The 13290-nt window shown below is 54.6% G+C and overlaps 3 protein-coding genes across 3 annotated transcripts; 2 read left to right on the plus strand and 1 right to left on the minus strand.

The window, feature by feature from the left end:
* Positions 1–299: 299 nt before the first annotated feature.
* Positions 300–1640, minus strand: J4E93_004406 (uncharacterized protein; the record flags this gene model as incomplete). The annotated part of the gene is made up of 1 exon (XM_049342334.1): positions 300–1640. One exon carries the CDS (start codon positions 1638–1640, stop codon positions 300–302), a length of 1341 nt encoding a protein of 446 aa, XP_049200486.1.
* Positions 1641–3345: 1705 nt separating this feature from the next.
* On the plus strand, positions 3346–6748 carry J4E93_004407 (uncharacterized protein; the record flags this gene model as incomplete). Its single annotated transcript, XM_049342335.1, has 5 exons — positions 3346–3523; positions 3575–3732; positions 3785–3878; positions 3929–4157; positions 4207–6748. 5 exons carry the CDS (start codon positions 3346–3348, stop codon positions 6746–6748), a joined length of 3201 nt encoding a protein of 1066 aa, XP_049200487.1.
* A 4081-nt stretch (positions 6749–10829) lies between these two features.
* Positions 10830–12838, plus strand: J4E93_004408 (uncharacterized protein; the record flags this gene model as incomplete). Its single annotated transcript, XM_049342336.1, has 3 exons — positions 10830–10885; positions 10940–11096; positions 11165–12838. The coding sequence occupies 3 exons, from the start codon at positions 10830–10832 to the stop codon at positions 12836–12838; spliced, it is 1887 nt and encodes a 628-aa protein (XP_049200488.1).
* Between the last annotated feature and the right edge of the window lie 452 nt (positions 12839–13290).

The raw sequence follows: 13290 nt of genomic DNA on the forward strand, positions 1-13290 counted from the left end.
GTAAAATAAAGGTGCACTTGAATTGAGAACCAAAAGAAAGCACTTCGATGTCACATATTGAGCAATGGTAATCTTTTTAGACATCACTTGTTCAGTCAGCCATGGGAATGTTTACCGCTTGCATCGAACAAAGGAGCTTGTCTGTCATGGTGATGTCAATGTAGAAAGGTCATGCCATCATCCATTCTAGGGCTACGTACAAGCCCTGTGTGACTGGCGAAGATGATGTTTTCTTGCTTGATTATAGCCATAACCTAGGCTTCGCGATCCTTATCCCATACTATCATCGCCTCCTCGTCCTATGCTGACTCCAACACCTTGCTCTGTAACGAGCAAAGCTCTACAATCGTGCTCACACTCCCCACTTCTTGCCGAGCAGCCTGCAGACGCTCCTTCACCAGTTTTTCAGTAGCCGCCTCAGCTTCCCGTGCTGTCTTGCCCCATGCTACGACTTCTTTAGAACCAGCGGGCAGGAGATGGCTTTCACCGGAGAGTCGGAGAAGCGCTTCTTCAATGTCTTGGTCTGCAGATGCTATCTGGCTCTGAAGGTATACAGATTGCTGGAGCAGAGAACGCTCATTGTTGGCGATTTGAGTGAGATGCGGAAGGTAAGGCAAGAGTTTGGTGATCGGCCGGATAGGCTTCGTTGCTGTGGCTTTGCTGTCTTCGTTGGGTGTAGTTTGACCGCCGTTCTGATCGTCAGTCTGGACATCCGGTGGTTGTTGGAGGCTTGCATGAGCTTCGAGCAGACTAGCACGAGCTTCGATGTACTTGTTGTACGATTCTCGTATCTGTGTCTCTGCTGACGCAAGATCGACGGGTGCCGCGACGCTGACTGGACGTTTGACGGGCGAAGCATCTTCAAGAAAAACACTATCCTCCTCCATCTTAGCCAACTCCCCTTGCACCCAATCGACGAGCTCGTCTCTTGCTCGCTGTAGTGCATGGACTTGCGCTTGCAAGCTGGGTTCGCCAGGCATCTCATCCTGGGCCTTCTTCCTCGCGGCCTGGGCGCGCTCCATGGCTGTTCGCGCCTCGAGTACCTCCTGCTTCAGCTTGAAGACCCAGTTCTGGTCATCTTCGGCTTGCGATAGTTGCTCTAGTCTTTCGGCAGGTAAGTCTGGTTGCTCGCCGATGGCGCTTTTGATGGAAGCTCTTGGGTCAGCCGCAGCGGTCGATGGCTTTGCGGTGAGGAGCTTGTCTAGAGACTCTTGGATGACCTGAAGTTCTGCATAGCGCCGGCGCTGTCGTAGTAAAGCAACATAACTTCGTGTAACTTCGTTGTCGTATTCTGATTCTGGCTGCGTTGGGTTCTCGTCTACGTAGCGGTTGCGTAGATCTTCTAATGACGTCTGAAGTTCACGGTGCCTTGTTTGCGCTTGGGAATTAGCGCGCAGAGCTTGCAGATATTCCAAACGAGTGTCCTTCAGGCCTGGAGGGTTGGTGTTGGAGGCAGATAGGTTCTGTGGGCACTCATGGTTCAGATGCTGGTTCTGGGTCGCCGCATTGACGGGCCTCAGGCTTGAGGTGAGATACTTGGAAAGAGCCCGCCGTATCCTTAGCGTGTCTTCCCGATTGTTTATGTATGACGACAGCGCGCGGTCGACTTCGGGTATTGGACATGTTGTTTGGGCTGGCATGATCGGAAGTTGTCTGCACCCCGCGACAGAGAGAATAACTAAAACGAAAGCGAACCCGGAATTGTGCGCGGATCTTTCAAGAAGGGACTAGTTCTGGTGATCGCATAAATTAGATGTCACGAGGGGTCGCTTTTGAACGCGTTCAGGGTACAGACAACGTCGAGATGTCAACGGGACGGCATTTCGATAGCTTTGGAGCTAGGCCAGAATGGATTTGAAGCTTTAGCTAGCGCAGATCACGAAAACACGTGCCCGCACGCTTGGCGATTGCACAAGCCCGAAGACAACACGTCGGGCGTGAGCACTCGTCTGCATCAGGAAGAGTTGAGACGGTGTCTTTCGCGGTACAACACCTGTCGATCTGAATTTATAGGGTGTCTCTACTGAAAATACTGCCGATAGTCTGCCCCCTATTGGCAGCTCCTGCAAGCTCAGATACAGAGCAACCATGACTTCTATGTATGCTGATGTCATATTCATTGAGCCTGCATTCCCACCAGGGTTCCGCCATGAACACATTGGCGTGCCATCGGAACGCGGGCGGAAGTGAAGGAGTTGACTTTGTTCTGTCGTTTCAAAGATACGCCGAAGTACCACCAGGAAGGGTTTGCAGGAAATTGCGCGCGACGGTCGCGCGGTTGTCTGGAAGCAAAAAGCAGAGATACGATAAGACGTTGATTATTGACGTGAGCATAAGGACAAGATGGTGTTCTCACGACACTGCCGTTGCATCAACACAAATTGGCAGCTTGTCGCGTTACACCATGTATATTGACATGTGACAAGCCAATTGCCTGCGATAATTGATCAGGAAGATGTGCTCTTGTATCCGAGCAAGTACAGTTCGTGCCACTGCCAGCGGCTGTCAGATAGGATGCTCAGGCCTCGGGTGAGTTCAGCTGGTGCATGTGCTTCTTCTCAGCCGCCGCCATAGCATCACGAGTATTAGATTTACAGTGGAGTCAGGTTCATGCGTACGAGACAACGGCCCTTGGGGTCGGGAGCTAGTCGGATCAGCAGCGGGCGCATTACGCAGGGTCAGTCCCACGAGGCGTCGTGAAGTGGTGCTGTGTGGTGTTGAGAGCTGGGATAAGGCTGCTGGTGATGAAGCAGCCCAGGCAGGGCGAGTGGGCGCGATATGAGGCGGTGTCAGCGGTGACACGGTGGGGATGCGCGGTGGATGACGCGACGAGGGACAACACATCAACACCGCCCCGCCAATCGCGCACGAAAGCCAGGCGTTTGCCGCGTAGATTTTCGAGTACCGGGACAGGTGTGCTGGCGACTAAAGCAAAGATGCGAAACAGAGGCACCGTCCCGTGCAGGAGCCACGGCTGCTTGGAGGGCTAGCTGCAAAGGGAGGGCTTGGCGGCGCAGGGATGGGCGATTGACGGGCGTCGATTGGAACTTATTTCGCCTGTACCCTAATGAGGCCTGCCGGACTGCAACTGCCTGCTCTTCTCCTTTCTCGCCAGCAGCCATCCGTCCCCTCGGCCGCCCGAGCCCAGGAACCTCTTTGCAGTGATTTTATACACCTACACTGCTAACTTCACAGCCATACGCAGAAAAAGCAATTGAATAGCATCCGTCCCTGCATCGCGCTACTACCGCGTCGCGCATCCACCCCCGAGCGCATCTGCGTCACTCGACCTGGTGGTAGCGAAGACCCTCGGGACAGCCGCCACGCACCCCGCCATACACCAACATGCCTTTCTTCAAGAATGTCTTCCACTCCAAGGACAAGCAAAAGGGCGCCAAAACTGCCCCCGAGCCCGTCGCGCCGCCCAAGCCCCGCTGGGAGGAATCATGGACGCGCAAGGATGTCGCTCCAGACGAGATCCAGGAGCTCATCCACGTCTGCACCCAAGAGATGAAATCGAGGGGTACGTTGACACGTCAATTGGCACCCCGCACGCACTGCTAACTCTCTGAAGCCCTGGACATGCCCTTTATGCTCCTCCCCTTCCGCCCCACATCGGATACGAGTGCCTCCCGCAACTTCGTACGCAACTTCTTCAAAGCCGCCTACGAGGGCACACGGCAATACACAGGCGAGGGGCTGGCACAGGAACTGCGTCTCACCGAGCCATTGGTAGGCTAACATACCCGTCTCACCACATTGATCCATGCGCTGACGTAGCCAGACGCTCTGCAGTATCATAAAATGGTGCTGGAGCCGACTTCCCGGCGGTGTCGTCACCTGGGACGCATACGAGCTTTTCCGAATCGGCGAGTCTGGTAAGGCGACTGCAAGGACACGCCCCAATCACTGCTAACGTTGCGTCCAGATTCAAACTTCGCGCGCCACGCGTTCGACACTTTCATACCAATCAGCGTCGACTCTGAGGCTCGCAAGCACATCATATTCGACTTCTTCGATCTCCTCTCTGCGGTCGCCGCGAGAGGCAAGAGCAACGGCATGGGTGGCAGGAAGCTCTCTCGTTTAGCCGGATGGTGGGCCTTTGAGTTCGTTGAAGACGGCAAGGGCTTTGACGGTGGTTATCGCACATGGGAGAAGTAAGCATCCCGCTGAATTGGATGACCAACGCATACTGACTGAATTTAGGGCCGCGGACGCTGCCAGCCATCTCTTCTTCGCCTACCTGCGATCGCTATCGCCCGATATGAACGTAGTCGGTGGCATCTCTGCTCTACCACGGTCACTCCAGGCGCTACTCTCCCAGACCGAATACCCTCCGCAAACCCCGACCCTTATGCAAACGCGAACAACCAAGGTGGTTATGATTGTAGATTCCGTATCGCCTACACCATTCGCGTTGCTGCGTCGCGCAAAGAACTTCGAATACCGAGACGACGACAGAGCGCTACAGCAGTTCTCCGAATACGACGACACCGTCAAGGCCCTGACGGATGAGTGCCGCAGAGTGCTCGAGTGCATTGCTACGGCAAATCAATCGACTGTCTCGGCCGCCGACCCCACTACGCCAGACCCGTCATGGTCCCGCTTTGAAGACTTCGGGTTTTCGGGTATCATGGACAGCTCCGCCAGTACCAACGGTACCCCAGTGGGTGGCAACCCACGAGAGTTCTCCAGCCTTCGATCAGGGCCCCGCTCAAACAACACCGACTTTGGTCGCCCAACCACTCCTTCGTGGGCGGACTTCTTGTCCTCGGGTTTTGCTGACGAGAACAACCAATCTCCTCCAACTACCCTGTTGATGCCAAACCAGAAACTCCCTCCACTAGGAGAGCACCGCGTACACAGCTCTCAGTCACACGTACGAAATGGCCTCAGCGAAGACGACCTCGAGCCCGGCGAGCTGGCAAGCATCACCAAATTCGATCTCGACGAGACTTTCTGGTGGGTATGGATGATCAGTTTAGCTTCCGAAGAGACTACTGATCGCAAGGCTGCGTTCGGAAGATGCACGTTGATCGAGACACGCATCCAGGGCGCAAAGTGGCTGGTCATGGAAGAGCAGGTCAAGGGTGCAGCTGCCCCTGAAGAGGGTGCGTACATTGTGGAGAAGAAGTCCAAATTCAGCTTCACGAGGCGCGGGCGACTTGGTCGGCGGAAGTCGACAGGCAAGAAGCCAACCCCTAAAGAGCCATACAGCCGGACAACTACCAACACGCCCATGAGCAAGACTAGTATTGGTCCCGATCAGCACGCAAGAATACAGGCTGCAGCCGCGAAACTGGCTAAGAACGAGCGTGATGAGAAGGATGCAAAAGAATTTGCGACACGCCGAGGACGCACCGACGATACTACGTCCGTCAAAACAAACAGTGTGCTTACATTGCAGCCACATCTGGTGAACGAGGCTGGTCCGGCCATGCAGTGGGATAAGAAGTTTGGCGAAGCCGCCCTTGATAAGGATGCTCTCCGTGCCCAATACCTCGGTGATAACACTGCGGGCAGAGGTTCAAAGAACAACCTTACAGCAGCTGCCAATGGCCGCGCTTCCCCGCTGCCTCCAAACGTATCAAACCGGGACCTTCCTGCGCTACCAAAGTCTGAGCGAGGAGACTCGCCCGCTCGTATTGATACCACCACGCCTACAAAGGCCTCTGTGACACCAGTACCTTGGCCACACGAGTCACCTACCCAGACTCCACTTCCTCAGCAGCAGTCATTCCCTGTTGCAATGACGCGGGAACAGACCACTCCAATAGAGGAGACGCCCTTCGCGACACCACTGCCCATCTCGGATGAGAAGTCTGTTCAAACAGGTGCGACTCCAAATCAGCATCCTGCCTTAAGGAAGTCGATCCCCGATCGCAAGCCTGTTGTAGCTCCTCAGCCTAAGACTCGCGTGAGTGAGGATCAGGGTGCCGCACCTGGAAAGAAGGTCTCACCGAACAAGTTGAAGAAGAAGGAGGGCAGCGGATTCAGGAAGCTTTTTGGAAGAAAGAAGACCGAGACGCCTGCAGCAGTACCTGCACCTGCGCCTGCGGATGATTCGTACTTCCAAGCATCCGATGCCGTTCGCAGTACCTCTCGACTAGACGACCATCAGTCCAACGTCAGAGAGCCATCGCCGACCTACGCCGATGACCATCCTGAGCCCGTGCAGGCACCATCGCCAAACTACGAACCTAGTCCCGCGGCATCCTCACCCGAGGTCGCAGAGCCGGTTCAAGCAGGCGGCCCTGTTGCTGGAGCCCCAGCAACGCAACAAGAAATTGACCAAGCCTTCTCTCGATTCGATCAAGGCCCTATGGATGACATGCCTGCTTTTGCCCCTGCTGACGACGAGAGCGAGGACGATGCCGCTGCCGCCCCGACCGTCCCTCGTCGACAGGTGCAACAGACAAACCCTAGGACCCCAACTCAACGCGCACCGGAGTATGCGGATGACATTTCTGAGGAATCTATCGAGTTCACAAAGCAACAATCGCCATCGCAGGACCGCTGGGCGCAAATTAGAAAGAACGCAGCAGAGCGCGCCGCAAGGCTTAGCGAAGAACAGGTCCGACGTAGCCGAAGTGTGAGCCAAAGCCAGCGCACCGATGAAGGTGAGACCAGTGGCGAAGAGACCATCGAAAGCCGTGTTGCCCGTATCAAGGCGCGTGTTGCCGAACTTACTGGCAACGTTGATGGTCAGCCCGCAGCGGCTGGATCTGGCGCTGGAAGACAGTGGTAGAATGTGCTTTGGTGAGCATCGTGGGCTTCTTCTGCTTAGACCTCGCTAACGGTTCTTCAGATCTTCTTTAGCATCACATACCCGTTCTGTTTTCCCAGCGTACAAACTGCTCGATACCCTTTCCCATTTCGACTTTCTGGTTTTTTCTTCTACGACACTGGGCATTAATTTGTGCTTTCCACGCCTAAATACCCGTCAGCTTCATACACTTATGGCTGACAATCGGCTTGCTTCATTCCCTCTGTATCTGTTTCGATTTTTCTTACGTTTTGCTGAGATACCTCGGGAGGAATGTACATCGTTGTCTAGGTACACATCTTTGCGGACATGCACAGTTATGTGGTCACGCATGTTCGATGACCACGATAATACATACCATGGTGGAGACGACGTAGCGTGTTATATGTTCTAGAAAGAGAGACTGTTGGAATGTTTAATTCAAGACGTTTTGCTTGTGTAATCACTTTTGATGTGTGCAATACTGAGATGCATTCGACAGTGTTGTGGTGTTGAGGTTCTCATGTTGATCTTTATGAAACATTTGGAGGATAGGTTGGGGACTGGTGGGTCATGATTTGCATGCAGCCATCTTCTGGTGCATTCTGGCTCATAAATATCATGCTCGATCACCTCAACGTTCTCTCATAACACTGCTTCAATAGTTCGACCAAAAAAAGCTTGAAAAACAAAAGCATGAGTCCGAGCTAACGACTCAAATCAGAGAAGCTGACGATCGAAGTCTGCGTCAGCCATGCCAAATTGCTTAGATTCTACGAAAAAGACTCAATATACAACTGATGGGACGGTCTCCAACGTCTTGGTTGTACATTCCGCCTTCTGTCAAGTGTTTCCAAAGATATTGTCAGGCGTCGTCATGTAGCCAGAAGATACTCAGAATGCATCGGCCTGAATTTTGCAACATTTAGAAGAGAAGCTGGCGAAAGAGCACTCCATGATGTGCTTTTCAGACTTTTTTGTATGCTTCATAGAACATTGTGAAGTATCGAAGTGAGGTCTTGTAAGGAATGGCTGTGTTTTATATCTTGGAGCTCACGCCAGTGCTGCATCAAGTGCGATCACGTGTGAGAGCACACTAGCGAAACTTATAAAGCTTTAGGAATGTGTAGACTTTCTCTTTATGCATTTCAGATCGCTGAAGTTTCTACCAAAATTGAAAGCTGAAATCGTCATGTGGCTGCAGTGGCGCGCCTCAAAAGCTACACTGGAATTTTGCATGGGACGGCGCTATGTGCTTTTAGCGACACGGTAAAACCGTCTCCTCATTTTGGACGTAGATAGCGCGAGACGCCGACAACTCATGAGCCTTTCTTCCGTCAGTTTCGAGGAAAAGTCTACAAAAGTGTTTCCAATTATGTATCAAGAGAGCAAAGGGAAAGATTGATGGATAGAATCTTTACATTCAGAGGCGGTGAGATGTGTACTGTTTGCTAGCGATGATCGGAGTAAAAACGCCTGACATGTCTTCACTGGTCTCCCCTTCCTTCAAGTGGTCCCTCCAAAAGACGAGCTAAAAAGCTACGAACAAAAACCCGAAGATTTGGCAACCACGTCATCGCGCGGTTCGTAGGGTATCCATCTACGGAGGAAGCTGACTTTTGTTGTCACAATCCGCATGTTCTTTTACAACGGCGTCTAGAGGCTCACACGCTCCTTACTGCAATTCACGTAGCTTCTCACACTATTGCGTAATGTAATATTCGGGGTCAGTATAGCTCTATGTATGCAACGAGCAAGAATAGAGTCCTCTATCTAGTGAAGCGCCTCGTCGTAGTGAAGTGATAGGACCAACAACCCATCCATGGATCTGATCGATTGCTGTATCGCTGATGATACGCGCCCGAGGAAGATTTTCGAAGAATGTGGATAAGTTCAAGATGTCGCTTTCTATTCTGAACCACCTATCCCTCCCCGCTCCCCTGATAAGTGTGCCTTGACGATCTCTTGTAGGCGCCGACGAGCTGCAGTAGTTGATGGTTAAGATCGAGAACGCATCGTCTCTGTCATCATGAAGTTGGGATTAGTATATCAAATCTGAGACATCCAGAAATAACGTCCGAGCAGTGTACCTGCATCTACCACGCGGTCTTCCCTGAGGCACAGGTCTCGGGTTGGGGCCAGAGGTCGTAGTGATTGGAGAAACGAAAATCCTGATGGCCAGCATGCGGCCCAAAATAACACGAGGTGTGTACCTGCATCGACCAGGTCTCTGGGAGAGGGTTAGGTGATGATAAGAAACAAAGGGATGGTTACCGGGTGGTGTGCATGTGAAACTAAGAATAACAGCCGAACAGTGTACCTGCGTCTGATAGAGGGGTTAGACGCGCCGGGCCGCTTATTTTCCGGTGGGCGTCGTTTCTTTGATGAAGATGAAGTGACGCGTTGCTGAGTGATGCGGGTATCTGGGATGCTTCAATTAGAACCAACAAGCTTCAATGGAGAGCATGTGTTCGGTAGAGCCGCTGGCCCGGTGTGAGGCACAGTCGCTTCGGTAGGTGACGACCGCAATCACATAGACTAGTATCCCAGCGGTGGAGTATACGCAAGCGGAAACATGAGCTAGTAAAGCTGGGGAAGGGGCACGATGCCGGCGGCTAGGCGGGTGAGATCATGTCAACGGGAAAACGACAAGGGCAGGACAGGAAGTGATAGACGAACAGCAGCTTAGCAATGTGTAACGATCTGGAGCTTTGGATGTGTGGTGAGGTAAGCTGGGGCAGTCAGTCAATCAGACGCGGTCGTGGGTGCGTCATGCCAGCCGTGGGAGTGGGTTTGCGGCATGGCCTTCTAAAAATATCGCGTTTCGGACATGGGAGGCAACCGCGCTAGGAACCGCGTGCTGCGAGCCCTAATCCAACTTCAACGCCTGGGGACATGGAAGCAGATACTGGAGACGATGTGTATGGACGTTATCCGATCGCCTGCAAGCGACGTGACTGCATGGAGATTAACAGGGAGTGTGAAGATACAGAGCACATGGGTGCCGCGCCGCATCCGGCGGGGGGAGCGGGGTGCCCTCGACGGCAGCCTGTATTGAATGATTGCAGTCGCAGAGAGCGGAGGACTCGCTGGCGGGCCGCAGCTCACCCAGGGACTGCCCTCACAGTCGAGGAGGCTACCGTTTGAGAGGTTTGATTGAGCCAGTGCTCCGCCATGTGTGGCTAGCAGAACGCGGTCTCGGAAAGGGTGCAAATGGCGCACCGGTAAGTGCAATGCCGCACAAGGAGCACCGGCCGACCGAAAGCCTCCGCCCTGCGCCTATCCCACGTTGGCCAACGTCTGCAGCCTGGGTCGACTCTCGTCATTATCTCTGCAAGCGCCGACTCGCGTGCCCGGTGGTCGTGGCACGCAAGAATAGCGACGCCCGTCTGGTCGCTGCAGAGCCGGTCAGGCGGCCTTGCTAATCTGAGAGACGTCTGCAATCGACAGGGAGTGCCGCGATGAGAAGAGAAGTAGCGTATGCCGGCAAAAGGCAGTTGTCTCATTCTGCTACTGTACGGCATCAAGGGTCTGTTCTGCGCGTGTGAGGCCGCTGGACCCCGGCTCTGATATGTCCCTAAAATAACTCAGCTGGGCGTCGCAGGTGGAGTAAACAGCCCAAGTGCAGTTAGCTGGCCCAGCGATGATTGACGAACAGATTGCACACCCAATTGCAAGGGCACGGCGGACGTGGCACGAAGGTCCAAACCGAGCAAATAACCTGTAACCGGGCATATTAGCGATCGGATGGCCTGGGCTCTGCAGACGCCAGATTTCTAAATATAGGGGCGCCCACCCACTCCATCATCGTTTCCTCTGCACATCACGTTCAGAGCCTCACGCTTCCTGTGAGTGCAGCAACCGACCTTTGTGTCGCGCATCACAGCCATATAGCCCTGGAGTCGCGAAAAAGAATCGAGCATCCACCGCGCCGATTCTCGCCGCCCACTCCCTCCTGGCCGCGCTGAAACGCTGCACGTCTTCGTGAACACGCCTCTGCCGCGCAAGCTAGTGCCATCGTGCTCTGCTCCTCGAAGCCTCGCCGTCGCTCCATGCGCCTGCCCGTCTAGCATCGCCAGCCACCATGGGTCGCAGAAAGATTGAGATCAAGGCCATCAAGGACGACCGGAACCGCTCCGTGTAAGTCAGCTGCCAGCACCAGCGCCCTCACCTGCAGCCACTAACCCGCTGCAGCACCTTCCTCAAGCGCAAAGGCGGCCTGTTCAAGAAGGCGCACGAGCTCTCGGTGCTCTGCTCCGTCGACGTGGCCGTCATCATCTTCGGCCACAACAAGAAGCTCTACGAATTCTCTTCCGGCGACATCAACGAGACGATTGGCCGGTACCAATATGTAGGCATCCCCTCCGACCCTGGATCGAGAGCTGCGCTAAAGCACAATGACACTGACAGGTCACGCAGTATGGCGGAGCCCACGAGCACAAGGGTCCAGAGGACTTTATGGGCAAGAAGGACGACGACGACGACGATGAGGACGACGAGGGCGCCCTGCCCCGGGACTCGCACACCCCGCCCGAGCACTCGATGATGCCCCATCACATGCAGCACTCGCAGTTCCAGCACATAAGACACGGGGCGCCCTCCATGTCGCCGCCAATCGGCAACGGCGCCTTCCAGCAGCGAGGGCCCTCCCCACAGCCGCCGCACCACCTGTCGCGACCGAACTCGCGAGTAGGCCACATCCGCAGACCGAGCTCCAACCTCGCGCCGCCCCAGCCATACCCGTCGCAAGCCCCTCAGCCGCCCAACAACTATGCCTACATGCCGACCCCGCCCTTCTACAACCCGCAAGCTGCCCAGCAGATGGCGCCCAAGCCCCAGCCTACTCCGCCCGCCGCCCAGTACCAATTCACGCACCCCATGCCCACACATTCTCAAGTCCAGTACATGCAGCAAGAGCAGCAGCGCCGACAGTCGATGCCACCCACCTTTCAGCAGCAGCAACAGGCACAGCACCAACATCAGCAGCAGCAGCAGCAACACCAGCATCAACAAGAGCAGCAGGCCCAGGTACAGGCGCAACAACAGGCCCAGGTGCAAGCTCAGCAACAAGCGCAACAACAGGCTCAGCAACAAGCCCAGCAGCAGCAACAACAGCAGCAACAGGCTCAGCAGCATCGACTGTCCCCGCCGCCTCCACCTCCGCAAGTGTCCCAGCCGCAACAAGAACACCCGCAACAGCCCACAATTACCGTTCCGTCCCCGCCGCAACAGAACGATTTCCAGAGCCCCCCTCTTCCTCAGCCCAAGCCACTACACGCCTCTGCCAGACACAGCATCTTCACACCCATCGACGATAGCCAGTCCATGCTCGCAGCACACTGGGGCAGCAGCAACAACTCAAATCTTTCTCGTAGCGAGGCTCCCTACATCAAACAGGAGAATCGAGCGCAGTCGATTGACGTGGCCGCCATGTCGCGATTGCAGCCAAACGGGGACCCGAAGCCTCAAGCGCAGCCTCAACAAGCGCCTGTTCAGCAGCCGCCGCAGCGAACACAGTCTACGTCTTCCATGCCTACCATTCCTCCGCCGTCGCGAACAAACAGTCTACGCATGGGTGGTGAAAGCAAGCCGAGATTGAGGGTGCAAATTCCAAGCGAACAATCAGACGCCGGGAGTGCGACGGCCGATTCATCTCCCAAGGATTCTGGAACAACGGGTGCAACTCCTGGACGAAGCACCGACGCATCGCACTCCTCCGGCGTAGTGCTGCCTCCTCCGTCACCAAGTGCCAACTCGCTCCTCAGTGCCGGTGCAACAGGCCCGCCCAACCCTTTCGCTCGTCCTCCGCCGCCATCCAACAGCAACTCGTACGGTAGCCGCGACAACATGGAAACCCCCATCTCAGCACTTCCCAGTCGCTTTGTTGAGAACGGCCTGCTTCCTTCGCCTTCGAGCTTTTACCCCGAGTGGGGTTTTGGCCGTGACTCCAACATGCTGCCGAGCCCTTTGACTTTCCAGACTCCAGTAGCCCCGAACGGACCCAGTTTCGCCCGCGACGATTCTGCCGAGCGCAAGCGCAAGACGTCTGATCAGGGCTCAGATGACGGCAACCAGAAGCGAGTCAAGACCTGAGCAGCGTAGCGGAGCTCGAAAAGTTGTTTTGCAGCGATCTTCTTTCTCGTGTGGCCTCGGCCATGCTGTATTTGTACCCCTTATTTTTATCTTTCTGTTACGGTCTTTACTTCCTGGAGGCCAGCCAGCGATGCTCGATGCATACTATATACCGTTGATTTTGTTTGAAGGAATTGTAGAACTTGGGTGCAGGGGCGTTGGATACCCAGGATGATTGTCGTTGTTATCATCTAGTATTTTGTCTCGTTTCACAATTTGACGGTTGCACTTGGACTCCCTTGGGCTCCGGTTATGGCATGACGAAAGATCAGAGTTGCGATTTGTACTTCTTTGTAAAAAATAATATCAATGAACAACTTGGACGAGTCCACCTATACATACAAGGATACCCCATTACGCAAGCTCTACGTGACTCGGCACTGGAGTGAAGGAATGACCTGCAAACCCCACAG

The sequence above is a fragment of the Alternaria ventricosa genome, assembly GCF_023758065.1.
Source record: "Alternaria ventricosa strain BMP 2768 chromosome Unknown scaffold_6, whole genome shotgun sequence".
NCBI lineage: Eukaryota > Fungi > Ascomycota > Dothideomycetes > Pleosporales > Pleosporaceae > Alternaria > Alternaria ventricosa.